The 27,072-nt window shown below is 38.6% G+C and overlaps 1 protein-coding gene across 2 annotated transcripts in view; it reads right to left on the reverse strand.

The window, feature by feature from the left end:
• The window catches only part of DLG2 (discs large MAGUK scaffold protein 2), a 979,322-nt gene that overhangs the window by 946,864 nt on the left and 5,386 nt on the right, over positions 1–27,072 (reverse strand). Inside the window, exons 1-2 of one of the 2 annotated variants that reach the window (XM_064409605.1) lie at positions 19,767–19,942; positions 14,789–14,920 (exon numbers count right to left, since the gene is read on the reverse strand). In XM_064409605.1, the coding sequence (XP_064265675.1) occupies positions 14,789–14,920; positions 19,767–19,809 (175 nt within the window). In that variant the 5' untranslated portion in view covers positions 19,810–19,942. Of the gene's footprint in view, positions 1–14,788; positions 14,921–19,766; positions 19,943–27,072 lie in introns of those variants that run through there. The other variant, XM_064409604.1, reaches the window with a different exon arrangement.

The following is a 27,072-nucleotide window of genomic DNA, read 5'->3' on the forward strand; positions in this document are numbered from 1 at the left end:
AACTGCTCACAGCACCAGCCTGGCAGAGTTCAAGAAGCATTTGGACAACGCTGTCAAGCACATGGTGTGACTCTTGGGGATGGTTCTGTGCAGGGCCAGGACTTGGACTAGATGATCCTGATGGGTCCATTCCAACACAGTGTATTCTGTGATTCAACACGCCCTCTTTCAGTTAAAAGCCATTTCCCCTTGCCCTATTACTCCATGCCCTTATAAAAAATTCCTCCCCAGAGAGGCACTAAGGGCTGGGAACAAATAAAATCAGTGGACTCTCACTCACAAAGGGTCAGAATAATGGCAAGTTTAGTAGAACATGAATAAAATATCCAGGTTTGATTTTGTATTCTCATTAAAATATTGATCCTTATTGCATCAGAGTTTATTAAACTGGTTGGTTCCAGCATAATCACTCACATTTCACGTTATGAGCAAGTACCTCCCAAAGCAAGACTGCCAGTGAAAAGTCTCACAGATGGCAGTTCCACCCTCCAACAGACATTCATTTGTCAAAACTGCAAGACAAATAATTTCCAGTAATTAACAGATTTGTAAAACTAATAATTTATCATGAACAATGCAACATACAGAGACATGTAAGTATTAATAGTTTTAACACCAGGAATAGCTCAATGTCTGCTCCTATTTGCAAATTTTCTAATTACCGCCGGCCATTTTTTGGCCCACTTTTGCTTTAGGTAGATATCCTATCCAATCTTCCACAGCAGAGATAACAAAACTGAATAAGAATAGGCCCTTGACTGACCTAAATTCTCTTCAAGACAATGAAATCAGACAACGCTTTCCATTATAACTTGAGCCTGACAGCCTACATCAGGACGATCTCATGATATGATGTAAGCTTTGGATTCCTTAGTTAAGCTCTGCGTTCAGTCACAAGTGTCCTGTGAGGTCTTGAGTCAGTCACTAAAGCTTTTGTTCAGATCAGCTGGGTTTTGCTGATCCATAAAAAAGTCCCAGAAGAGCCATGGTCAGCTGGGCACCACACACCAGGATGGGACTCCTCAGGAGGCTTTTCTGTTATTCAGACATTGTCACCTGACACTCCTAGGTGTCAAATGGAGACACTGCACCATAGCCAGCTGCAGGGATAGAGAGCACTGTACACACAGACACCTAAAACCGCTTTTTGATGGAATGGGGAAAATTAGTTACCTCCCTTTTCCAGAGGAGGATTTAAGAAGGCAGTCTTCAAAATAAAGAGGCCTTCCTCTGAAGACCATCTAAATCTATGAGATTCATTATCCTTGCTGGAAACTCATGTAGCAACTCACAAAATATAATGTCGACCTCACAGAACACATGCATTTCAGAATGCTTCATGCACCCTGAGAAATGAGCAAAACTTAACAGTCTAAAAAGCTTTCTAATTTCACATCTAATAAGACTATACAGAAAAGCAGCTGGAACTCCTGCTTATAAACACCTTGCTATAATTACAAGATAAGCAAAAGAATTAGGCTTTCTAATCACAATAAATTACCAAGCAGAAAAAGGAATAAAATCTAACAAGGTCTTTCTATATTGCACTGTGTTATTACAACCTTTTTATAATACCATCTATTGCAAAATGTCAGGCAGCTAATTAAGGGAAGAGCTTTTTTCACAGGTTAAGTAGAGCACCTACATTTCTGCAATTATTGCGCTGTTGGAGAGTGTGTCCCGATTCTGCTCCCATTTAAAGAAAAGAAATCAAGCCAGCATTATAACAAGTTTTGTGTGCTTGCTCTCAAGTGCATTTAGCAAATGGTCAAAATGGCCAGCTAAGAGCTTGAAATAAACAAGCTGTGCTTTGCACAACCATAGGACTTTAGTGCATTGATAAATATTAATTAACTCCCATACTGCAAGGGATATATTGAAATAAGCAAGGGATATATTTAAGTATCACTTGGTTTGCTACTGAAATGCATCCCCCTTTTTATGCTTGGCCAGGATGCAGCAGCTGTTGAGCAACACACATGAATATTAAACAAGAGGTTTAGAGAAGAAGTAAGGAATACTTATGCAAAACGCAGCCCAGAGGGATTTACACAGGTAGATAGCAATTACTTAAAGTAACAGCCCCCAAACTCTGCAGGTAATTTTGTTCTTCAGTCACTTCCACTTTAAATTTAAATTTGCTGTGGCTTTTAATAATACTGGAGGGCTTTGCAGGCAGCATGTCAGCTCTGAACTATGGTGAGGGGAACTCTGGCACAAAATCAGGGCCAAAATTGCTAGAATCTTCTTTTTATTCCGACAAAAATGAAAGAGGTGACTTAAGTATTCACAGCACAGTAAGATTTTGGCTTCATGCTGCTGAAAGAGGCTGAGTAGCTGTTTAGATTTTAGAGGATTCAATAATTAAGCCCTCAAACAGCTATTCCACCACCCAAACACTCTCTAACTGATGAGCCCTTATTTTCAACACATCCCACCCAGCAGAGGGTACCACACTCAGCAGCAAGGCACAGGGTTTCTGCCTGATTTTTGTTGGTGGCTTCAATGGGTTATCTGCTGCCAGTGCAAGGAATTCACCACATGGAAATCACAATTTGGAAAAAAACCCCTGCAATTTGCAGTGTGTCATCTCAGCCTCATGTCCTGCATTATGGGGAAACCACTTTACAGTCTCCCATTGCAAAACCTATGCAATATCCAGCTGTCTCAGCATGAAGAGCCAAATTCTTTCTTGGGCAGACAAAAAATAAAGATGATTATGATTCATAACAGGACAAAATCCACCAAGCAGCAATTCAAAAAGGGCAACAAGGATATCACTGTCTATGCAACAGAAATGAAACAAAGAGCAGACAGCTTTCTTTTCCTGTGAAACATCACCAGTCATTCCTTTCTGTGACAAAAGGAAAAGGCATTTTAAGATGATCAGCATTAGTTTGGTACCTAACCATCTACAAGTTTCATTACTGTTTAAATAGTCTCTGTTGGAATGGGTGGAGGCACTTTGCCAAGGAAATCTCTGGAATTATCCCTGTAAATATGTAATTTAAACACACTTTGTGTACTTCAAACATAATTTTTACAGGCTAGCCCACTCAGAGGCCCTCTAAATGACTTGCTCTGTTTTACACCCAATCTACATCAGCACTTCCGGTGTCAGTATTAGGATTATATTAACAGCTTAACTTGTACTTAGTTATCCACCAAAACCAGTTCTGGCAGGGCAGCCAAACATTCATCTTAATTGAAAACGTCACGTCTTTGTTTTTCATCAAATTAATAAATGAGGTCGCTCTTTTAGGATCATTGAGCTGAGATTCTTGGATTTAGTGCTCCTTGTGTGCTTTCCCGCATAACTAAAAATTCTTAACATTGCCAGCACCTAAAATCAATCAGTGCTGGCATCCTCACATGACCAAAGTACCTCCAACAAAAACCTGAGTTCCGCAAACACAGAATCCTTTCCTGAATCCAGCCTCTCACAGCAAAAGAACTGACAGCAGACCTGGGACCACATGCTATGAGTGATGTGCCATGGAGCAGTGCTAGAGGGACTTTTCATTTGAGATGCATTCATGAATCCATTCTCCTAAGTAGAATTTATTTCTTAGAGAGGTCAAGCGTCTTTTATTGAACAGTTAATTTTACAATCAGGTATTCAATCTGCCAGATGGGCTCCATGGTAACATCAACATTTTATATAGTTAAAATTTGACCTAGCAGATTATCACCATCTTTCTCCTCTTCAGTGCGGAGTAATGAGAAAAGACCTTTGCATTTAAGAGACTGAACCAGGCAATACATTGCTGGCCCCAACCAAAACCCTCTGCAGGGGCACTATTCCTGCATCTCTGCAGAGGGCTTCCCAAAAGTGAAGGCAAATCTCATATTTCCCCAGGTCCTTTAAGCTTCTGGCACAGAATTACCCTATATCTCCACCTAGCATTGAAAAGGTTTGTATTTCATTAAGATAAACTGCACAAAACTGTAGTCTCAGCTCCTTTTAGGTATTTGGATACAGTTTGGTGGTGGTGCATTTACACCACCCAACACCTTGGAGGCTGATCCACAGGAAGCACACATACACTACTACTGCAGTAAGGATCTGAAATGGGCTTGGCCTCCTGCACATATTTATCTTCACCTAAACCTAAGCAAATCTTTGGACAGCCAATGGACTGGCACAAACAGATGTTGCTGAGAGATGTTGTACTCCCACTTTCTTTGGCATTGTGGCCAATTGAAACGTCTTGAGAAATTCCAAATGGCTGAAAGAGCATTAAAATATCTTGGAGTTCAAAACACAGGAAACTCCAGGTACACGGGATAAACTTTATGCAGTAAAACATGAACTATATTTACAAGGCCCTGACACAAAACAATGTTTTCTCTGATCTCCCAAAAGCCTTAATGGAAATCATTATAGGCTTCTGGTGAGCAATCCAGAACATTTTGAAACAGAAAACACCATGCTCACTGTGGACAAAATAAAATAATGCCAACAGAAAGACGCATTTGAAATCAGTGTAACCACAAGATGTCACTCTAAACTTTACTTAGAGGAAGGGCTAGACTACTTCAACTTTTAATAGAGTTCAAAGATACCTTTTTTGAACTATATTTATAGTCTTCCACGTTGCATTTACAAAACTTAAAACATAAATTAATTGCTACATGTTAAATACAACTAAACAATTATGAGAAAGGCAGTCTAACACACCAAAACTTACTTTTAAATCCTCAAAAGGCAGGCTGGGTATGAAATAATAACGAGAATAAAAACAGAACAGCCTTTTGGCTTGAGAGGTTAAAGAAGAAAAAGAATGAAGTTACAGCTCAGTTCAACAGTGAAGATGAAAAACAACTCAAAACACAAGATTTGGGAGAACATAGCCATTAAACATTTCAATCCTGTATCTATTCCTCTGTCTCACTGCAATTATGGTGGATTTCTATCTAATAATTATCTGCTTAGAAAGACACTCCATTTGTTTTGCAGTGTAAATCATCTAGTTCATCTAAACCATCTAACTATTGGGATAAAATTCAGATCTAAGAGAAAGGAACTAACACTTGCGGTAGGATCAACATCGCTAAAAGCTCAGGCAGTGAAGACTCATATAGATGTGTCCAACAGTTTTGACCTTGCTTTAAAATATGTGGGTTATTAATATCACACCATGGAAATTGTGAAGAGAAGCTGTCTTTACTTTCCTTAAAGTTTAGGAAATCACTATGAAAAATTAACTCCAAAACACTGATAAGGTTGCCAAGGTACTTCCAAAGTTGGAAAGTGTCACACATCACTTGTCCCTCTGCTCTGACACTTGATTTAGTATACAGAATGGGCCTGCTCTGGGAAAGCTGCCTGAGCAAACTTTGCACCATTTATCTGAGGAGCTGAAAGGCTGAGAGCAATAAGAGGATTTCCAGGGGGTTCTTTAGCTTAAGAGCATTAAATGCCACCCTGGGAATTAGATCCTACCCCTGACTCCTGCTGATAGTCTCACTGAGGTCAGAAAGTCACATACACAGTAGTTTTCAAAAATGATCATCCATCGGATGGTCCTCATGTTTTAAGCACCCAAAATGAGACACTGAGACAGTCTTTCTGGAATGGTGACACTCCCTCTTGCAGCTGGAGCTGTGGTCAGACATGAGAAGTGATGCATGCGGTGATGTATCAGGTTAGAAGTGTCTCCAAACAGGCCTCAAAAATAAGAAGATATTTTTACTTCTATTTCTCAGGGCTTCAGTAGCACCTCAGGGTAGTAGCACCTCTCACAGAGTAAATAATGATGGGAAATCAATGAATTAAATACTTGCTCATGAGCCGAGTCCTGCCCCTTCTGCATGCTGAATGAAGCAGAATTTCTGAAGAAAACAAGTTTGAGATGAAATAAATAAAAAGTATCACAACTGTATGTATGTACAGGAATTGAACTCAGTTCACCAAAACTGGCTTAGTAATAACACTGCCCTCTGATCACTTACCTAATTCTCTTCTTCTCACCTTTTTTGGAAATACCACATCCTTTCTGCATAACACAAAACAACATAACAGAAAAACACGTAATGATAATTATAATAAAAACTATTTTCTATTTCTAAAGCCTGGGGTTTTATGCAATGGTGCCTTAATCACCTGTATCAGCAGATATTCAAAGCCACATAACTATGACTACAAAACAAAGACAGGAAAGAACAAATCACAGACGTAAATTCAGTCTTCTTTGCAAGGAGCACCTAACGATCTCAGAGGCAGATCAGGGTGACAGAACACGAACACAGAAAGCGAACCGCATGACAGAATCAAATACAACAGGAATGAGCAACACAGTCTGCAGCATTTCTTGTCAAGACACACTTTAATACTCAACAGAGCTCCCAAGCACAGAATAATACCTGAGCAAACTACAGCAGAAGTTTGAGATAAATACAATATCCACGGTCACCTGCCACAATTTGTAGATATGAATTCATATACGTATTCTACATATAGACATAGAAATTCACATATATACAGGTATGTGTATCTAAGAGTAAGCAGTTTACTTTGATGCATCTCACTGTTCAGTGCTCAATCCCAACTGCACTTAAATCACTCCCATCAATATTTCTCACTGACTCCCACAACACACTGGAAGCACAGGGTTAAGTAAAAAGAGTAGAAATTCCAAAAGATCCACAGTGGTGGCACTAAGCAATAAACTTGGCTCATTTATAACACCTTTGAGAAGCCTAGGGTATAACACTCTTCAAGGCTAAAATGTTTCTTCAATTTTAAAATTACCATGCAATTTCTTAAAAAGTTATTTTCACTGAACAAAAGTCACACCACAGTCTAACCTAAAGTAACTCTGCAGATCAAAACATTTGCAAGGGAGAACAGCTTTGCTATTTTAGAGACAAAAATAAACATTGGGATTAGTGATGGAACAGCTTGCTCCAGATTTTCTTCCATTTTATTAGTAGATGTACAAACTACATTAGCAAGATATAAATCCAGTCTTTCTTTCTTTAACACCAAAAGAAAATCATCTATCCCATTGTTCTTTTATATTCTGTCAGCCTGAAAAAGGAAACTGCATTATTCGAAATAAAACCAAATTATCTAAATGAATCTCTTAATAATTAGTCTCTAGTTCTCATCACAAACCAACAATAAAGGGCTATCCCTATTTAATGCAAAGAGAAAGAAAAGCTTCACATTGGGACAGCAGCCACATAGCAACAGCTGCTGCAACTGCATTTTATTAATTCTAATTATACACAGAATCCACATGGCCAAGATGCACTTAAAAAAAAAAAAAAACATTAAAAAAAAACCCAAGCCCTACAGAAAAATCAGCTTTCATTCCTGGCTGGATATTGAAAACTAACAACCTCAACACTTATCACATAGCTCATATTAAAAGTGGTTTGTTTCTAATAGCTTTTGCATATCTAATCACAAAAGTTCCCAAAGGTTCCAAACTGCTTGTCTGACATGTAAATGTTATCATTCATGGGTTAAAAGGCAGCAAAACACAAGCAGAGGGTTGCATCAGGATTACAAGTGATTATGTATTACCCAGGTTGTATCAGTGCTGTAATCTGTTTCTTCTTGTACTCAGATAGGCTGAGAATCCAGACACAGATCTGGGCTGGGATCTTCTATTTATCAGAGTTCATCAGCATCCACTCCCATAAATATTTGCAAGAGATAGCAGAGCTTTGCTTGGTTGAAGTAGTTCCTGGTAATTCAGAAGCTTTTAATATTTCAATTCTTTCAAATAAAAACTGATTTGGGGTACCCACACAAGATTCCCACATCTTTGCACACACCTTCCCTCAAGGTGGAAAATAGCTTTAACATTAAGAAGCTGGCTACTCACATCACCAGGCTGGCCAGAAAAAAGAGGGAGCACCGTGCCCTGGCTCTTTTTGCTCCCACCTCTAACCAGTAAAACATCACATTAACATCCAGTAAGTCCCAAAGACTACAACAATTCTGAGAAATATTTCAGCTCCCCCATCACAGACACAACTAAGAAAAACTGGGTAACATTTCAGACTTCAATGAAACACAAAGGCTGCCCAGAGAGGCTGTGGGTCTACTCCCCTGGAGATACTCAGAGTTGTATTCAGATGGCTTTTGCATGACGTGCTCTAGGGAGCCCTGCTTAAGCAACAAGGTTGGGCTAGGTGATCTCTACTTGGGATACCAGGGGTCCATTCCATCCTGGCCCATTCTATGAGTCTGTGAAACTCCTCTCTGTGTATCTTCACTCCAATTCCTCTACAGCAACATGATGTCTGTCCATCTTCTTTCTCCATGTGCATTCACCCGTCAGCTCTCACCAGCTAAATTTGGACCCTCTGTCCACTCTCAATGCAACCTGATAGAAGCAAAAAAGCCTTATTTCCTCTAAAGGCTCCACAGGCACCATAGGCTGGGAGGAATTGTAAGAGACAATTATAGTAACGCAGGAGAAATTGCAATGCCATGGAAGCAAAACCAGCAGCTGGCCAAAATCCACCAGAAACCAGTTCGAAAAAAAGGTGGATCTGTTGTTTCTCTTTAACAAGTGGTCCACTCCTTGTAACCAGACTTTCACTGGAGAATAGCAAGGGTTAGGTCCTCCACCTGGCTGCAATCCAGTCCCAGCTCATAAAAAAGAAAAATCACACAGCTTCAAACCATCCCAAAGATTGAGCACTACCTTTAGCTCTTTTGAGTGAAAGCACAGAATTTGCTTACTAAGAGAATTGGACTTCAAGAATAAAAGCAGCTGCAGCTGTCTTCAGGCAAAACAAAAGCTGCCCTTGAATTTAAATTTCAGTTATGCTGTAATTTATGCTGCAACAAAGAAAGATGCCAGTTTGGGAAAGTAGGACTCTATGCAGAGTAATAACAGGCTTCCCCATTGTCAGAGATGTCATTTGAGCATCTCTCAAATATGACAGCACTGAAGAGGTTTTGCACATTTCTTTTCCTCCTTGACATTTTTAATAGTCAGGGAGGGTTTCAATATTTTTAGATAGAGCTATAGAAGAATCTGTATTTTCCAGACAGGGAAGGTCTGAATATAAATCTCAGAGAATCACCCCAACACAAGATGCCAGGCAAGCAAAATCAGCAGGGGTTTTATTCTCTGACTTCACAAATGGTGGATGCAGGCCCTCAGCAAGAGGATTATTTTATATCCCTGGGCTGGACACAGGCTTGGCTGCAGTGGATTAACACCTGAGGAACCCAGTGTTGTTACTGTGGGTGAAACAGCCTGACACGACCAGAAACCAGCTCACTGAGAGTAATTCTAGAGAGAAGTGGCATAGGAGACAAGTGACCTTACATCAGGAGCACTGCAAGTAATTGAGTACACAGAACACATGAGTGGGACAAAAACATCAACCGAGAGCAAGCTTGGCAAGTATGATGAGGCAACACCCAGTTGTGCTTTCCTGTTGAAAAGTTTCCCAGCACAGCAATTCATTTCATGTCCTTCTGGTCCCTAAAACACTGACACAGCATTGTCCTATGGATTGAGAGAGATGGGTAGTGGTGACAGTCACCATCGCCTCACCTCAGAAAGGTAACTGTCAAACAAGTTCTCTATCTGGATTTCCTCAATACTAGCTTTGTCAGGAACCTTGTGGAACTGGACATTGCCTTGTTTTCTGTGGTGCCAGGAATGTTAAATGTCTGCTCAAATTAAAAAATACAACAAAGGTCTGGGTGGCTGTAAAGGAAAGCCTGAAAATATGATAGCAGTGTTTCTTAAAGACAGATCACCGGAACAGACGGAACAACCTTCAGTATTTAATAGATTATTCCTATGACTTTTGTGCAAATCTTAGCACTATCATGTATTATTAGGATGCCATTTTTGCATTTTCTGGCCTCTCTAACTGCTCTTCACACTACTTTGGTACATGCCCCATCTCCAGCCCAGGACTGTGACGCAGGTCTGCTTTTCTTATCTTGTATCCTGCTTTTCATACATCTATTCCCAAGTTCTGACTCACCTTCTTCCCTCTTCTCAAATTTCATTAAAAACCTTTCTCCTTAAACACAACATGCCTAAACATATTGCTTGCCTTAACATTAATCTCCTATATGTTCTTCTCCCTGTATGGTCAACAGCATCATTTTTCTTCTCAGCATTAAAGCCTATGCAATGTGGGGGCCCTTTTTCATTACTATTCTTAGTTTCCATGCCTGGCTATGCCCATCAAAATAATCCTCACTTTTCATTCCTAGAGTTTTCTTTTTATGACAGTGACATGTTTCAACACTCCATCATTACTCCTATGATAGGTTCCTCTCCAGTTTCTTTCATATCTAAACTATCCAGAAGATTAATCATGGCCCTAAGTACAAGAGAAATGTCAGTTCCAGCTCACAACTTTGCAGACACTGAGGTAAATCAAACTAAGACAAATCCATAGGAAATCAAGCTCCTGGCTTGCTTCATGCTAGCTAGAATAAATACTTGCATTTCTCAAAGACTATGCTATTTTTATTAGATACATAGGTCCTAAAATAATTAAACCAAAGGGAAACTTGCTTTGGATCTCTGAAATGTCCTATCTGTCCTAGACACCCTTCCAGTAACATGAAAGAATGCAAGATTTAGTTAAATCTCAGGAATTTTGGAGATTAATGTAACACCATTGAGTTACACTCCCACTTCATTTATACACTCTTTTAACAGAAGAATAATATGAGATCACAGAAAAATCATTTACTTCCTTTTTGACTTGCTTTAAAAGACACAATACTTTTTAAAAAGATTTTTATAACAAGGTTTATTTAAAAGTGACCTGGATGAGGAAGACTCTAAAAAAACTGGCCTACTGGCAATACAACACTGTATCCTAAGTCTCTAAGTGCCGGCAGAGTGTTTTTTTCCTCTGAATGATGAGGAAATTTTGTAACAGTAATGTTTGCTACAGCAATTTTTAAGATGAGCAGTTTCAGAACATCTGCACTATTTTGCAAAAATGGTACAATACCATTTAAAAAAAAAAGGTAATGCATATTTTAATTAGAAATACGGCATTTTAAAATTCAGGCAAAGTTACGCAAGCATGAGGAAAAAAACACAAGACATGGTTTCAAAGTCTGCAGGAAACACGTCACCAACTGCAGATTGGGTTTATCCGAATTTTAGAAAAACCTATGGAGATTAGTTTTTACCTAATACTGCATAAGATGATTACAGTTATTTGTGGCACTTTAATTCCTACTAGAAACAAAATTATGTTTTATAGAGATGTATCTACAAAAAAACCCAAACAACTCTGACATAAACCTCTTTTATCCATTCTCATTCCACAGAACCACCCTCTAAGCTGTGGAATCATGCACTTTTCTTAATGAAATGAAGGCTAGACAAATAGATAGCAAAGGTTTCTCAAAATAAATTGCACTAAACTATGTACTGCATTATTAAAATTTATTAAGTTTCATAAAGAACAGAACTGGAAAAAAACTTTTTGGTTGCTCTGACACATCCAGATGACAATTATTTCTCTCTTTCATGATTTCCCTTTTTTATCTCAGCATGATGCCTCTAACATGCCCCACTATGAGACAATCCCAAAAAATGAGACATTTGGATTTTTGGAGGTTTCATTTACTCTTCCTTTTAAAAATGTTCACATCAGCACATGTGCTACAATTTAAGAGAACCTTGTGATTTTACTATCAGCTAGCTACAGATGAACCTACAAAAAGAAAAATCCTTCCAAAGTCCTAACAACAGCATAACTCCTTGCTGCCCATAGAAGAGTGGGTAAAATCCTTCTGGTGAATGAAATCTAAAATTAACTGAAGAGTAATGTCAATATCTAAATTCATGTTCTTCCCCTTGCGTGCTCCTTCTGAAGAGCTGCTCCTCCTCCCTCTTCTTAGGGCTGGATTTTCCAAGCATTGTGTTTGGGCCACTGGAGTGTAAGTGGGACTCCAGAGACTGCAGTTCCATCTTCACTTTGAAAATGTGCTTCTTAGCAACTAACTCGGCTCTCACTGAGCACAGCCACTCTAGCAAGACATCCAGCAACAAGAACATCCCAAAGGGAGAAGGGAATGCTTTTAAACCCTAATTAAAATATAAAAGGACCATCCTTCAATAATCCTTTTCCTTACATGACTGTAGTGGCTTATTGCTTGTGTAGAATATATGCAAGAAAAATATTGAATCTTCCTTTCTCTCATGTTATCCCACTGTTCAGTAGTCCACATTTAATATTTATGAAACAAATTGAAGATAAAAACAGTCAGACACACATTGAGAAGCCAAGTTCAAAGATGGCTGAATCAAATCAGCATAATCACACAAGCATAAGTTTGAGAATAAAAGGAACTAGACAACACTAGATTTAAAAATTGACTATTATTATTTTTCCTTATCTGTTCTTGTTATACTCAATTTAAGATATTCAAGAGACTTTTAAAGCCTTTTGGAAGTTAACTAGAACTGAACTGACACTTAAAAGAGCAGAGATGGTTACAATGGATAAATTTATTTGTAAAGGAGCCAAAGTCCACTGAAGCTGTGGGACCTACAAAAACTGAATTTGGCACATAATTTTGTGTTAACTTTATTCCGGGTAAGAATGTGCACCTCTGCATCCAGATTAATGATTCTGTACAGAAATCGCATTTCTCATTAGTAGTTACAGCTTAAATATTCAAAAGGTCAATCATTGTGGATAAAACCAGTATTTGACAACTATAAATGAGAGAGTTTTGGAAAACAACAAACTTTCAGACTCTGAAAATTAAGTCTCCTTAAGATCAGGCACAGAAAAATGGACACTTTCAAGACCATTAGACATTCTGTAAATATAAAAGACAAAGGAAGATTAGCAGTACAGAACTTAAGAAGAGACCAGAAGCTCTGCCTTAGGTTTGTGTGGTAGTATGATTTATAGGTGAATAGAGAAACTATGCCATGAAGCTAAAACAGATGTTATGGAAGTGAGGGTCTTTTTAAATACGAATTATGCAAGAATCTCATTAATGATTGTGTAATAAGATCATCTACCACACTTAAAATGTGTGGGCTGTCTCCTCTCACGGAGGAGAGATTCCTCTTTAGTATTGTTCCAGAATCTAGACCAACCAAGTAACAAACCAAATGTAATAATGAGACACTTTGAACATGTCTTGCAATTCCCAAATCTCTTCTATAAAAGGAAGCATTTAAGAAGAAGGGAAAGACATCTAAAGGCCCACAAATTAAAATGATAACTTCTGTAACACCATACTCCTCACTTTGTTACAGTAGCAATCACAGGATTTAAGTTCTTCTTTGGATTCCACCTTATTGTAGATATAATCACTTTTTCATTTCTAACACATGTAATACATCAACAGATACTGTAGTGTAGCCACACACAAAGCACACATGTTGTTAGAATACTCTGAAGTATTCTAATTACTTCCAAGTAGTGCAGAAGTAAATGTACAGCTAATGTCACTTCTGTGACTAGTGTATTTCTTCAGTACACACTTCTATATCCATACTCACCTTCATAAAAACAATATGGGAAGGTCCAATTTTTTTTTGCTCCTTATTTTCAAATCTATTTACAACTATCTGGTAAATTCAATTATTAATCCCTTTCCTTTTTTAAAGCATACAGGGCAATTAAAATTACGTAGAGTTTATAAAATAAAGCTATTCACTTTAAAGAAGTTAAGAAAAGTTACAAGTATAGTAGCACTAACATTAATTAATTCCATTTGCAGGAAATGTTAGAGACTGGTAATACACATTTTCTACAAATGCTACAGGAATTCCTGAAACTAGTCCCAGACCTCCATTGTCTTCACAGTAATAATGCATTATTGATCTGCTTCCACTTTTATGACACAATCAAAATTTTTCCATAACTGGTCCTGACTGTAGCTCTGCAAAGACCACAGCTGATACTCTGCTTCAAACAGCCATAAGCTGAAGGCACATGTGCTTCCATAAATATAATCGGTGTTAGGAAATGCAGCCTTGGGAGGAGCTCCTCACACAATGTAGTTGTGTGTGAAGGAAGGGCCATGCAATGTGAGCAAGAGGGCAGAGGGAGGTAAAGCAAGGGAGATGCACAGTTACAGTCACCACTTCCCACGACTGGCAGCACAAGGAACAAAGGAATGCCAAGGCAAACATGTATGACCTTGATAACATTATATACAACAACTTATGGAGGCTGCTTTATACAAAGTTCCAAATCAACAAGCACTTGATTTTAACATCATTTACAAGATGAAATGGGGATCTTCAAGTAAGTGGAAGGAAGACTGAGTAATACACCACACATCTATTTGAACACTGCAACATCACATGAACGGGAACATTCTGCCAAACTGTGTTCTGGAGCAATTTTCTTAACTCATTTTTGAGTTTCTCTGCTGACACTTCACAAAAATGTAATTCAAAAGACACAAAGATTTTCAATGCTACTTGGTGCCAGAGAAATCAATTAAACTTTGGCCATTTACCTCTGAAGATAGCTTCATCTTCAGCTTTGCATAAACAGTTATATCTTACTCTGATTCTGTATCTCATATTAAATAAAGCAAAGCAGCAAGGTTTAGGAATAATTATTCAGTACCTTAACTTGTATTCAGTTTCTGTTAATTTTCCTTCTCTCTAAGTAAGAAAATACCTTTAAACTACCAGTACAAGGAGTTTCTGCTCAGAGAACCTGTAAGGATCATCTCAACATGCTTTTCACCATAAACACAAATTAAATAGTGACTAATAACAAAGTTACTAGGTCTGACCTAGCTCTGGCCTCCAAGAGAGCTCACCTAGTATTAAACATTAGTACCTACCTAGAAGTGCCTGAAACAAGCTGCTCTTAAAGATGCCCATCACCTTTCTGATGGCTTTTTTCAGTTGTTGCTCTTCTGGCTTCTGTAGTTTTTTGCAATATTCTTCCAGCAGTACTAAAGCTCGGTCAGTATCTAAATAAAAAACAAACCAAGCACAACAATATATTTATTGGCTCTGGAAAGTATTTAAGTGCTCAAGTGTTAACTACATATTTTGAGAGGCATTGTTCACACATATAAGCAACATTTACAGGAAGTGTTCATAGAATCATAACCATATTATGGTTGGAAAAGATCTACAGGATCACAGAGTCCAACTATTAAATCAGCACCACCATTTCCCCAGCAAACTACATCCCCAAGTGCCACATCCACATGCCTTTGGAACACTTCCAGGGACGGGGATGTTAGTGCTTTCTGTCACTAGCTGTATGTCACGAATATGTGCATATGGGAAAATGATCTTTGGAATAGCATCTATAATAAGTGCTCAACTTCTATTTATCCAAAACCATCTGAAGCTATGGGGCCTGGACCAAATTACAACTTGCAGAAGCTACAAAATTATAGACAATAACCATTATGGAAACCCATGCTGGAAAACTGGCCTTAAAACATATTCAGAAAAGACATGAAAGTGTTTGCTTTGCATCTGCTGCACTCAGTTCTCTGTCTGACAAATGTGTATCTGAAAGGCAGGTGTCCAAGAGTGAGGCTGTTTTTTTCTATTCCCTCAATACATAAAATTGCTATCTACCTCTTTGGTAAACAAGGCTTTGATAGCAGACTTTCATCCATGTGCTGGCTCAAAAATAGCAATCCAGCCTTTCTCTAAGAGCCTAGAGGAGCAGAGCTCTGTTTCTCCTGCCACTATTATCTTTGTGCAGTCACTTGCCAAGAGCATGAATGGCATGTAAAATTGCAGGAAATCCAAACATCACCATCTCACAGAGAAAATAGAGGAAGATGGAGAATCAAACCTCATCTGTCCTTCTCCCACCCCAGTTAGGTTCCAGAAGTGTACACAAACGTATGTATGACACTGAGATATCTGCACATGCTTTTGTAATTGTATTGCCACCAAATTTTCAGTACAATTCCCAAATACTTAACCCCCACCCCTCAAATTAACAATGAAAAGCAAGTGCCTCAATCTAAATTTCTTCCACTAGTATACAATGCAAGTTTCATTACTAGAGAGTCAGATTCCTCTGGTTAGGCCAAACTCATAGTAGTGTAAAATGCGTGGAAAGGCAGTAAAGATCACTTTTATAACTCTTTTTTATTAAATAACTAAAATAAAGATTCTTTTTCACTGTATAAAAATTGACTGCCTTTGTTCAGGGTCTTGATGACTCCCTGTATTACAGGCCCTGGGAAGTGACAACCAGATGAGTTCACATGGGGGCAGAGACATGACTTGAATTCTGTAAACTGATCACATTCTCAAATTTAAAAAGGGGAAAATTTTAATCAATAGTTAAAGTTTAAAAAGAAAAAACATTGCATCTTTCTCCTCCCAGAAATTCTACCTGGTCATAAGCATTTTATCAGAGAAATGAAAAACATCATGAATAAAAGGGAATTTTATTTAAATGTTTTTATATGTGCACAGACACATATACATATAAATATATAGAATCATTAACATTGGAAAAGACCTCCAAGACCATTGAGTCCAACCTTATGCACATATCACATAGACAGGAAGATTGGGGAACATTTTATAGCAGTCTAGCCATTATAGTGGAGGAGCTCACAATTCTCAGCTATGATCCCACCTTGAGGGGGTCTCCAAGACACCTTTTTTCCATGATAGCTGTCCTTGGGGCAGGTAAGGACTAAGCAACTGCACTTAGGACCACTTATAACCCATGCAGAGAGAGACAGATCAGCTCTTTTAAGGCCACATGGCAATACCTCGGCTGGGCTTCCATCAAATCATCCAAACCAAAAGCACAGCCTTGAAACAAAGCTCTGGATCCAAGTGGGATATGGTTGGGTACAAAGAACTATTTCTGCATGCAAGCTCAGCTTTTTTGCTTTTAAAACACCAATTACATCACACTTTTTACTGACCCCATGGTGACTGTGCCTGACCCACCTGAGACATTTGCATGTTCATTGATACACTGAACCTTCTGGCCACCCTCAATAAAATAATTAGTCCATAACTAAAAGCATGGGTTGGAATCAGTAATTCACCTTCTCCCAAGTACAGACATGCATATGTAATGAATCCATGGTTACTTATAGTAAAGTGAAGCCACAGACTGGTGGAAAACCACTGCAAAATGTGCAGTACTGAGGACACGTTTTAAGCGTAGACTGATAAACTAGGAAAATGGGATGTGAATGCCTCTTCCACACCGGGATACCACTCTTAGTGACTTGGTGAAGCATGCTGACATCCCCTCCTTTATTAATAATTCCTTTCCTAAAGTGTAGTTTCTATTTTAAAAAGTACAATGCTACCAAAAGTAGCATCCTTCAGGGATATGAGCAGTTTTTATTTTCACTTGAAAAACTATTTTTCAATTCATGAAGATGAAAAGACTACTTTTCTTGCTACTTTTTGTTGTTACTACTTTTTGTTGACCCTAGAAGAATCCTAAACTCTACAAAATGAACAACTAGCAACAGAGTACAGCTCTAATGCTAAATCTAAATCCCAGATCAAGTAATTATCTTCCTGCCTAATTTTCCTCTCTAGCTTTAATAGGATATATTAATTTTTACTCCATCCCTAAGCTCCAGCATGGGGTTGCATCCTTTTCCTGCACAATCTCACTCAGCAGCAGTGTATCTAGCTTTCCAAATAACCTGCAATGTGCTGTGTGATTCAGTCAGGATACCCAGACACATCCTGATCCTGACCAAGAGTATTTCAGATGTCAGGGAGGGGGGCTGTGCAACCACTACTACTGGAGTACTCCTGAAAAGCCAAGGGGGGAGACTACTTGAATCTCCAGTCAATTTCTCACCAGATTAGGCTTTCAAAAAAGAACTCTTCCCCCTTCTTGATGAACTCTCCTGGTTATAGATTACTCAGAACTAGACCTTAATATGGATTTGACAGTATTCAGCATGCTGGGGCACAATCCTGTTCAACACCAGCACAGCACATTCCTACCTCTGCACAACACAGAACAATAGAAAATAACGTAATAAAAATGGCACAGCTGAAAAATGCAGAGTACTCTCCCCAAAATAATCACCATTGTCAACTCCCAGTCAAACCCAACACAGATGGCAACACCCAGTATTTTTTCTTTTGCAGCTACAAAGCTTAAGTACTATCTGGTTGCAAGAATGGAGTGCAGCACAACACTCAAATAAGAACCATATTCTCTGCCACCCAATTAAGCAGAAGTCTCTAAATCTGGATTCTCACACATTCTTTTCATCAAGAAGAACGAGAGATTGGTGGCTTTCATGAGAGACTGGATCACTGTATGCATTACAGTAGTCAATAAAGTACACAGTTAATTTACAGCAGCCAAAGTGAGGCCTGTACCTTACAGAGCATATCAGAAATGCAACCAAAAAAATCTTTTTGTATGGTATCACTATTCTCCAGTACGGATATCAAAACCAAATTCAAGCAAGACAACAAATGCACTGAACATACAATTTAATATCCTAAGAGCCTCTGTGTGGATCCTGAGTAGGTCCTTTGTCTGTGAACAAAAGACCACTGAGAAGTCAGCATCAGCTGTGCCCCATGAGGCCTGGATATAGTTCTAATTTTTTTTACTGCTTTTTTGTATTTTATGACACTATTTTTAAATTGATCCTATTGGCTTTGAAAGATGACTTGGATAAAAACCATTCAGAAGATACAGTCCTACAAAAGCATGCTTATATTCTTACAGTCAGTACATGCATTATTGTTTTGTTTAAATAAACCATATTCAAAACACCTTAATACAATTGTAAGGAAAAAATCTTAAGGAATAAAATAGCTTTTACAGTCCTACAGGATCTTGTCTAAGAAGTTATTAGTTAACCCAAACTAACTCACAATTCTGTAGATTTTACTGCTTTATCACACCACAATTTTTAAGCAGTTCAGGAATGTTTGTGATTTATGTTACTGAGCAGGGAAGGGGCAATTGCTACAGCAAATCAGAAATACGTAATATTAACACAAAGCTACAGAGCAGTAACTTTGTTTACTGGACTCCCTCAGAAAGCTTTCTTTCCTCTATCAATCAAAATTTTTTATCACACATGGAATTACTCAATTTTTCTTCAACAGAATGAGTAGCTTAATGTATTCACCTATGTAAGAATCAAAGAAGAGGCAAATCCTTTCCTCAGGGTTATGATGCCAGAGGGGTTCATTACAGAATATGCCACACGTGATAGTACCTCCACTGTATACATTTTTCTGTGATGTTAATTTTTAAAGTTCAATAAGTAGATATTTATGCTGCAGAATAAAATAATCTGTTGGGGCAATGCTCATACATCTGATGAAACAAATACAAAAATTGTATAGAAAGCTGTACAGAAAATCCAAGTTATATTTTAACAAAACATAACTTCAGTATAACTTACAGACAAAAAGTTTTCTGGGGATACAGTCAGAAATAATTGAAGCTATACATCCAAGCACAAACCGATTAAGGTAACTATATATCAGGAAAAATTAAATTTGTACCAATAAATTGTTTCCTAAAGCAGTTATCTTAAAATGCAAGCCACACATATGAAAGACTAAATTTGATAATTACGCATATTTAAAATAATACTGCAATAATTTTATCGTCTACTTTGCTAAAATGATGTCAAAATCAATTCCATCTACTTCTCAGGGTCCATGTCCAAGACCTGGATGCCACTTACAATACTGACCAGTACCTTGAAGTAGAAGGATTCCCTTCCTCTGCTGATTTGTTCTCTATGCTCTCATGTTTTGCAAGCACATTTTTAGAATCACTTTGAAACTCCATACAGGCAAGGAAACACATACTCACTGCAGCATTTACAATAGTGTCCGGGTAGAGTTGAAGCATCTGCAGCTCTGGTGTGGACAGTTGAGTGATTAAGAAATTTTTGTGCCTTTATATGGGACAGAGAATGACACAGCCCTATCTACACATAGCAGGTCACACACCACACCATAGGAGAGACTCCAGAAACAAGTTTCTTAAATACCTCCCAGCTGTTTATGCACACCATTTATCCTTCAGATGAACTAAATATACTACACCTGAAGATAATTTAAGTTTATCTGCAAACTGCAATAGCTAATTAGGAACAGGTTTGACTTTGATTGAAACTATATGAGAAAGTAAAAGCGATTCAAAAACCAGTCACCAAGCAGCTCCATTTTCAGTCTAGGGTTTGTTGAATGATGATGGCTCAAACCAAAGGAGCAGATAATGGAAGAACCACATAACTCAAGCAGATGCTGCTAAGGCCCTATATATGAATATATGGGTATTTTCAAGCCATTAGAGCTCCTTCTGGCCACAGTAAAGTCATATAGGCTGAACTCTACTGGCCAGGACAAGTTACTGATTTTGCACTCAATTTGTTGTGCTTTGAACATCCCCAGTCTGCTGAGAGCTGCGGCTGCTTTCCTTGGGAGTATGATCTTGTTAATCAACTCCTGCTCTGAAGCAAGGTGGCTTGGAAGATGGAGAGAAAAAAATGAAAATACAATTCCAAACTCAGCAAGTTCTGCCCTGCAGGTGGAAGAAATCAGACTCAGCTGGTTAACTGCACCCTGCACCAGCACAAGGGAGTATCAGGCAGCCACTGCCTCTCAGGGAACCAAGTCTACCACAGGCTCTTATTAAGTTTAGAAACACATTTACATTTTTTTCCTCCCACTGGCATCAGAGTTTGTGAATGAAAATATTTTTGGGGTGCAACAGCTTGGAAAAATGTCAACTTCACCGAAAAATAAGGTTTCATTGGTAAGAGACATTTAACATTAGTTGAGATCTAACCCAAACTGAGTTGATAAAATGAAGGGGTGTTTTAATTTCAATTTCTCCTTATTTTTCATTTTTTTAATCTGCTTTTTCCTAAAAGGGATTTTAATGATCTTCTGATGTGCCAAGTGTGTTGTAGAGGTGAATTTTAAAAGAAGAAAATGCCAACACATTTCAGGAGACACTTTACAGATCTTTGAGAACCAGAATTGGGAAAATGTAGAGCAGTGAAGCAGGAAAAGCATAAAGAATGGTGGAGAAGAAACACTGGAACCAAAATAGAAGTAAGAAATGGAACCACAGCACCCCAAAAGGGAGCAAGGAAGTGATCTTTGATAACTTTAGAAGAAAAACTATCTCAAAAACTACTTTCATTTTGGAGAGTTGTTCCCCTTCATTTAGGTGAGCAAAAAAAGACAGAGGAGCAATCACTGTTCCCTGAGCCCATCATTTAAAGATGTCTTGATTTGATTCTCTGGCCTGGAATTCTCAAAAAATTAAAATGAGTTGTTACAGATCAGCAGAAGGGAATGCAGCAAGAAATTTTCAGCCAATCTGCCTCGGGACTGATCCAAGTCAAAGCTATCAGCAACTCATTTACCTTCCCTGATCTGCACACAGAACAGCAAACACAAAGGAATAAATTCTGCTAATGCACAATACTCAGTACCCACAGAGCAAAAGAGCAGAAAGCCGGCTAAATTTTAGAAAGAAATTCAAGAAACAATACACTAAGATGGTTGAGAAAAACACAAGCTGTAAGCTCCCATGATTCAAAGGACTTGAGAATTACTAGACAAATGATAATCATAAAATATTTACATATAAACATTAATATGAGACGCATATTAATCTAGCAGACTGCACAGAGGGAAAGCAGACAGGGAAAATGTGTAAAAACCAGAAAGTTCCCAGCATCTTGGGCTCTTCATCTCTTTAAGAGGGCTTTAAACAACTATCCAGAAAATGCAGCATATGGGTTATACAGCCTTGAGGAAGCATAAGGCGTGACGTATGTGACAATCACCCAGTGTGGAGAGCACTCACAACAAACAAGCAAAAGGGTTAAAAATAACAGCTCCTCAGGATATGCATGGCACATAAACCCATCTTCTGTCCTGCTAGGGAAAACAAGGGGACAGAAAAAGGATGGATGGTAATCATCGAAGGGAATACAAGGCAAGCTTGTTTCTCGGATTTCAGCTTTTAGCAACCAGATTGGCACACTGAGGCCAACACATAGCCTGTGGAGATTAATCTTGGACAAGTGGAGTCTTTCAAGGAATGCTATTTCAAGTTGAGGTTGCATTCTCAGCTGCCCTTACCCTCCATTAACTGTAAAAAGTGTGACATCCCTAAACGAACTCTAGCCTAGGTGAATTCTCTGCACAACTGCTTTCCCACAGAACACCCATTTAGGAACAGTTCCATTGTGAAGCAGTGTTATTCTAGACCATGGTGCTGCCAGCAGACAAGAAATGGGCCAGACAGCAAGTACCAATTTCTCAGAACAAGGCACTATCACATGCCCAGGTATATTAAGGGGAAACCAGGCATCCAAATTCCAAGGAAAACTGAAGGAGGACAGGTAGCTTTGCCCTGAACAGTGTTACCATGCAGTTGTGTCGTTGCAGGTCTCTGTGCCCCACACAGCTGCCACAGAACCGCAGAAGTTGCTCAGCAGTCTCTCGTTCCAGAATATTGATTTGAGCAGGCAACAGAACGCAGAGGGCTAAATGTTCTGCAAGTCAGATCGCTTTGAAGGGCAGGAATTGTGTTATGATGCGTCAGCTGAACTCTGAGAAACAGAACAGACAGGCACAGAGAGCCTGGAGGAGCCCTATGAGCTCTTCAGTTTTCCTCCCTGCTGGGCAGAAGGTCCCAGGCTTACACCCAGATGGCATCTAACTACACTGGTAACCTCCTACAACATCCCCAAGATCTCTCAGCATCTGACTTCACTGCTTGAAGGTTCTAGTGGTTTTTTCCTACTACATAAAACCAATCTTGTTTTGTTATAAATCAGGACAACTACTTGTCATCCAGATGTCAAAGAGTAAAGCAAACCACCATTATTCCCTTTATAGCCTCTTCTGCACTTGTTTGATTTGTCATGTCCCTTCCCTGCTCAGTGTCCTTTTTCACAGTTCCGGCCTCCGCAACCTTTGTATACTTTTGACTTTCTCAAAGCCTCTTATTCTCTTTTCTGGAATTAAATTTATCTTAACACACAACCTATAAACTCAGGCTGGACACCCAGTAATGATACAGGAACACTGACTGGTGGATGGAGGTGGACAGAAAAACCATCAGCTTTATGAAACACAACACACACAACCAACCAGGGAAGTGATTGGTTCTTTTTGTGGCCTATTTGTTAAGAATCAGACTTTTTGTTTAACTTACTATAAGGAAAACTAAGAAAAATTTCATATATCTGTGTTGATTAAGTCAATATAACCTTGTTGTCCATGTATCTTCAGACTTGTTTTTACAACATACAACCACACATCTGTTCTGGTAATATGCTGCCTTCACACATTTTTTTTTTTTATTTTAAATATAATTCTTTAAACTTGACTAACTGTACTAACACAAGAAGTAGGATATTATATAAAGATCAGGAAGTGGCTCAGCATAAACTCACAAACTTTACTCCAGCATTTCTGTTTATCAGAAAGTATCCTGAAAACCAAGCCACATTCCTGCTTCAGAGCCCCCAGATGACTATCTGACCCCTGCAATCCCACAGATATGTCTACTCATCCCTGCCTGTAAACTACAATTAAACATTGAAGAAATACTCAATATTTAGTATATAACCTGTTAATCTTATGTATCACACTTTACTGTAAGGAAGTGCTTATCAGAGGCTCACTCCAGAACCCGAATTCTTCCCCATCACTTCTCCTCAGGGGACCACAAAAGGACTGTAAGCAACTGCTGATATCAGCTGCTCGTCACACCAGGGCCATTCCTTTTTTCCAAGGAGTTCTCTTTTCCCAGATATGTTGAAGGAAATGTGGGACCTGTTCATTAACAATCCTTGCTCCAGTTTGGTGACCTGGCTACACAGGTGACCTGTTTGCATTTCAGATAATGGAATGAGCAGATTCTGGGGCCTTGAGACTCCTTCCAAAATCAGACACCCTGCAATTACAAATAGCTTCACCTCACCTTCTTGTTTCTGCCTTTCAAGTGTCACAATGTTAAAATCTAGGTGTACAAATGTTAATGTTAAATCAACAATGCAAATATGAAGACAGAATGAAAAATGAAGCCACAAACCCTCAAAATGACATAGCACCAAATAAAAATCTCTTATTTATACAGCTGAATAAATGTAAATTGACATCTTAACAATGCAAAATTATCAGAGTGCCCTGCTTTGAAGAGCTTACAATCTAATTGAATGCAAGACACAAAACTAGTGGAACTTGATGTATAGTTGCAAGAGTAAAAACCAGGAATTGCACACTTAGTACAGCAGCTGGATATTTTTTTTTCCTTCAAAAGAACATTCAGTACCAAAATTAACATAAATGTGAAAACTGGAGTGAGACAGAAAACTAAGCAAAAATATGCCTGTTCAGAAATAAATAATTTCCAAATGCATACGAAAGAATCTTTATATTACATGAAAGAAAACAATTCAGTAACACAAATGCTTTCTAATAATGAAAAAAAAAAAGGAATGAGATCAAATTACCTTTATTGATTAGCAAAATAGGCATTATGGTCTTACATTTTCTCACATCCATATTGGAATTTTTAATTTGAAAATCTCTGTATTATACTAGAATCTCCGAGTCAATAAAAAACCCAACATGCACCTTCAGGCAACATAAAAAAAATTTACATTTTCGACATTAAAGAACTGGGTCTGTAGATTTGCAAACCTTGGGCTGGGGTTGTTTGGTTGGGGTCTTTTTGGTTAAAAGCACAGACATCCATCTGCAAGGCAGTGTTAACATGGTGTTCAACACCTAGATATGAACCAGAAGGAGCCTGGAATTATTCCACTACAGCATAATGTGAGACATGCCCATACAGTCAGGGGACAGGAGCATTTGAAATCAGAAAAGACTGGTTTCTGCTTGTGAAACTGCAAACTGTCCAGATTCCCTCTTTCCAGGGAACTCTACATGATTCAATTCCCTGATAAATACATTTTGAAGGAAGTGTTAACCTCTTCAGCCCAAAAGTGAAGACAGACTTAGGAACAATTGCACTGACTTGTTCTGACAAAGTTCTGCTACCGAAAATTCTTCTGGACCACATCCAATAAAGAGCAAATGTTTTCTTCACATATTTTGTATGTTGATTACTACTGCCATCACCCATTAGGTCAGGGCAGCCTTGCTGGCTCTTTCTGGGATGAATATGGCAGGAGAAAACATGACCTTTATTTCTATTTTTATAAAGCTGTTGTTCAGCACTGTGTTGATTTGCAGTAAATACAAGAAGATACCTCAGTGAAACAGACCTTAAATACTTCTAAGAAGAAGGAACCTGGTATGACCTGACCAAAGTAAGCATATCTGAGTAAGGCAGATTTTCGTCTTGCTGAACCAGGGACTGAAAAATCATCTTTTATCACATTTGGCCACTAGTTACAAATTTGGCTTTTTCTCCATGGTTACCCTCTGACATCTAGCTTGCCCATCTGGAACAAATTCAGAAGGAAAGAAGAGAGGATGAGAAGGAAAAAGATTATGCTTATAATGCAAGACACCACTGCTTCTACAGAGTGCAATATGCACTCAACAGGAATGGAGGAGAGGATGCACAGCTGCCTCTTGTGCTTGTACCAACGCTATGGTTGCTTCCAATTCCAGTGACTAATAGTACAGTAATTTATAACACTTTTTTCCCCCCTAAAATAATGAAGAGTGTTAATTTATAGCACTCATAGAACACACAGTGTCAGCTCTCATAAATATCTCAGATAAGGAGATGTTTTGCCACTAAAATTTACACGAGAGAATGAGACATCATCAAACTGAGGTAAGGGAGTTATAGTGTGGTTACCCTGTGCTTTGTCTATGGGGAGAGAGAAAATGACAATTGTCCAGAAGGCAATGCAGATCTAGTGTGTGTTAAAATACCCTTTGGAGGTGGATCTCTCTCTCTCTGCTGACCAAAGCAACACTTCACGAAAAAAAGCTGGGCACCCTACCTAAGTGAGGCAATTAAAATGGGATGGATCTACATTAAACATCTGAGAAGTACCAGAATAACAGCAGGGCTGGAAAAGAGCATAAATTTCACTATTCCCAGTCCAGAGTCCACTTAGCTTTGCAGTGTGCATGCATATAACAAAGGCTTGTTCTGTATAATGCCTGCTCCTTTAGTCCTTTTGTAGGCAAAATACTTCACTGTTTCTCACAGCAGAAACAATGTCTGGCTGGAAAAAGCTCACTGCCATAAAAGCAGTGACATCTTTAAATCAAAGCTTTGTGGTGAAAATTGGCATGGTTTAGATAGTCATTTTCTGACACTTGTTTGTTTAACTCTTGGAAACCTAAAATTGTGCTTTCCACAGTCTGTAAACATAACTAAAATTTCCACTGTTCCCATACTGAAAATGACTGTAAAAACTGAGAGTAGTTGAACAAAACCTGGAGTGAAGGAGGTACCCTTTTAGCCATATACTTATTTGAGAATTACTATTCAGCAACTGAAAGGACAAAAATCTTGTAATATAAATTACCTGTTACAAGTAAATGAGAAAGAAAATTTCCAATGTATGCTGGACTTGCTGCTGTAAGAAGACTGAAACCACATTCAAGATTTTTGAGCACAAAAAGTTATGATCCTAAATTTAAATTTTGTTAGCTAAAAAGAAACTTGCAGCTTGAAAGAGAATTAGGGCATTAAAGGGAGCTAGCTTTGTCTGGTCCTTTATGAACTTTGTTTAAAAGTTCCTGCTGAGTTGTTTTTAGACCCTTTCCTTTCAAAAGACCAGCCACAAAGACAGCATTACCACTACAAATCCAGCATTTCATAGAGCACATCTGTGTTCTTCTAAATGGCCCAGAAGTTGTCCTCATGGATTCAGACTGACGCGTTTTAATTCTTGACATTGACGTGCTTAATAAAACATGTCCTGGAAGGCATTTTTAATATAAAAGGAATATGCAAAAAGCTATTCCATGACAGAATCAGCACATCTTTATAAACGGGAAACAAGGTGGGGCGAGTCAAGACAGCACTAACAGCAGCCCACAGGTTTCATCCAACTAAAGATACAACCCCTCTCCCTCTGAGAGATGCAAAGTGGAATGAGGGCAGCACAAAACCCAACACTCCTATCTCTGACTGCCTCGACACAGC

The sequence above is a fragment of the Passer domesticus genome, chromosome 2 (genome assembly GCF_036417665.1).
Source record: "Passer domesticus isolate bPasDom1 chromosome 2, bPasDom1.hap1, whole genome shotgun sequence".
Classification (NCBI taxonomy): domain Eukaryota; kingdom Metazoa; phylum Chordata; class Aves; order Passeriformes; family Passeridae; genus Passer; species Passer domesticus.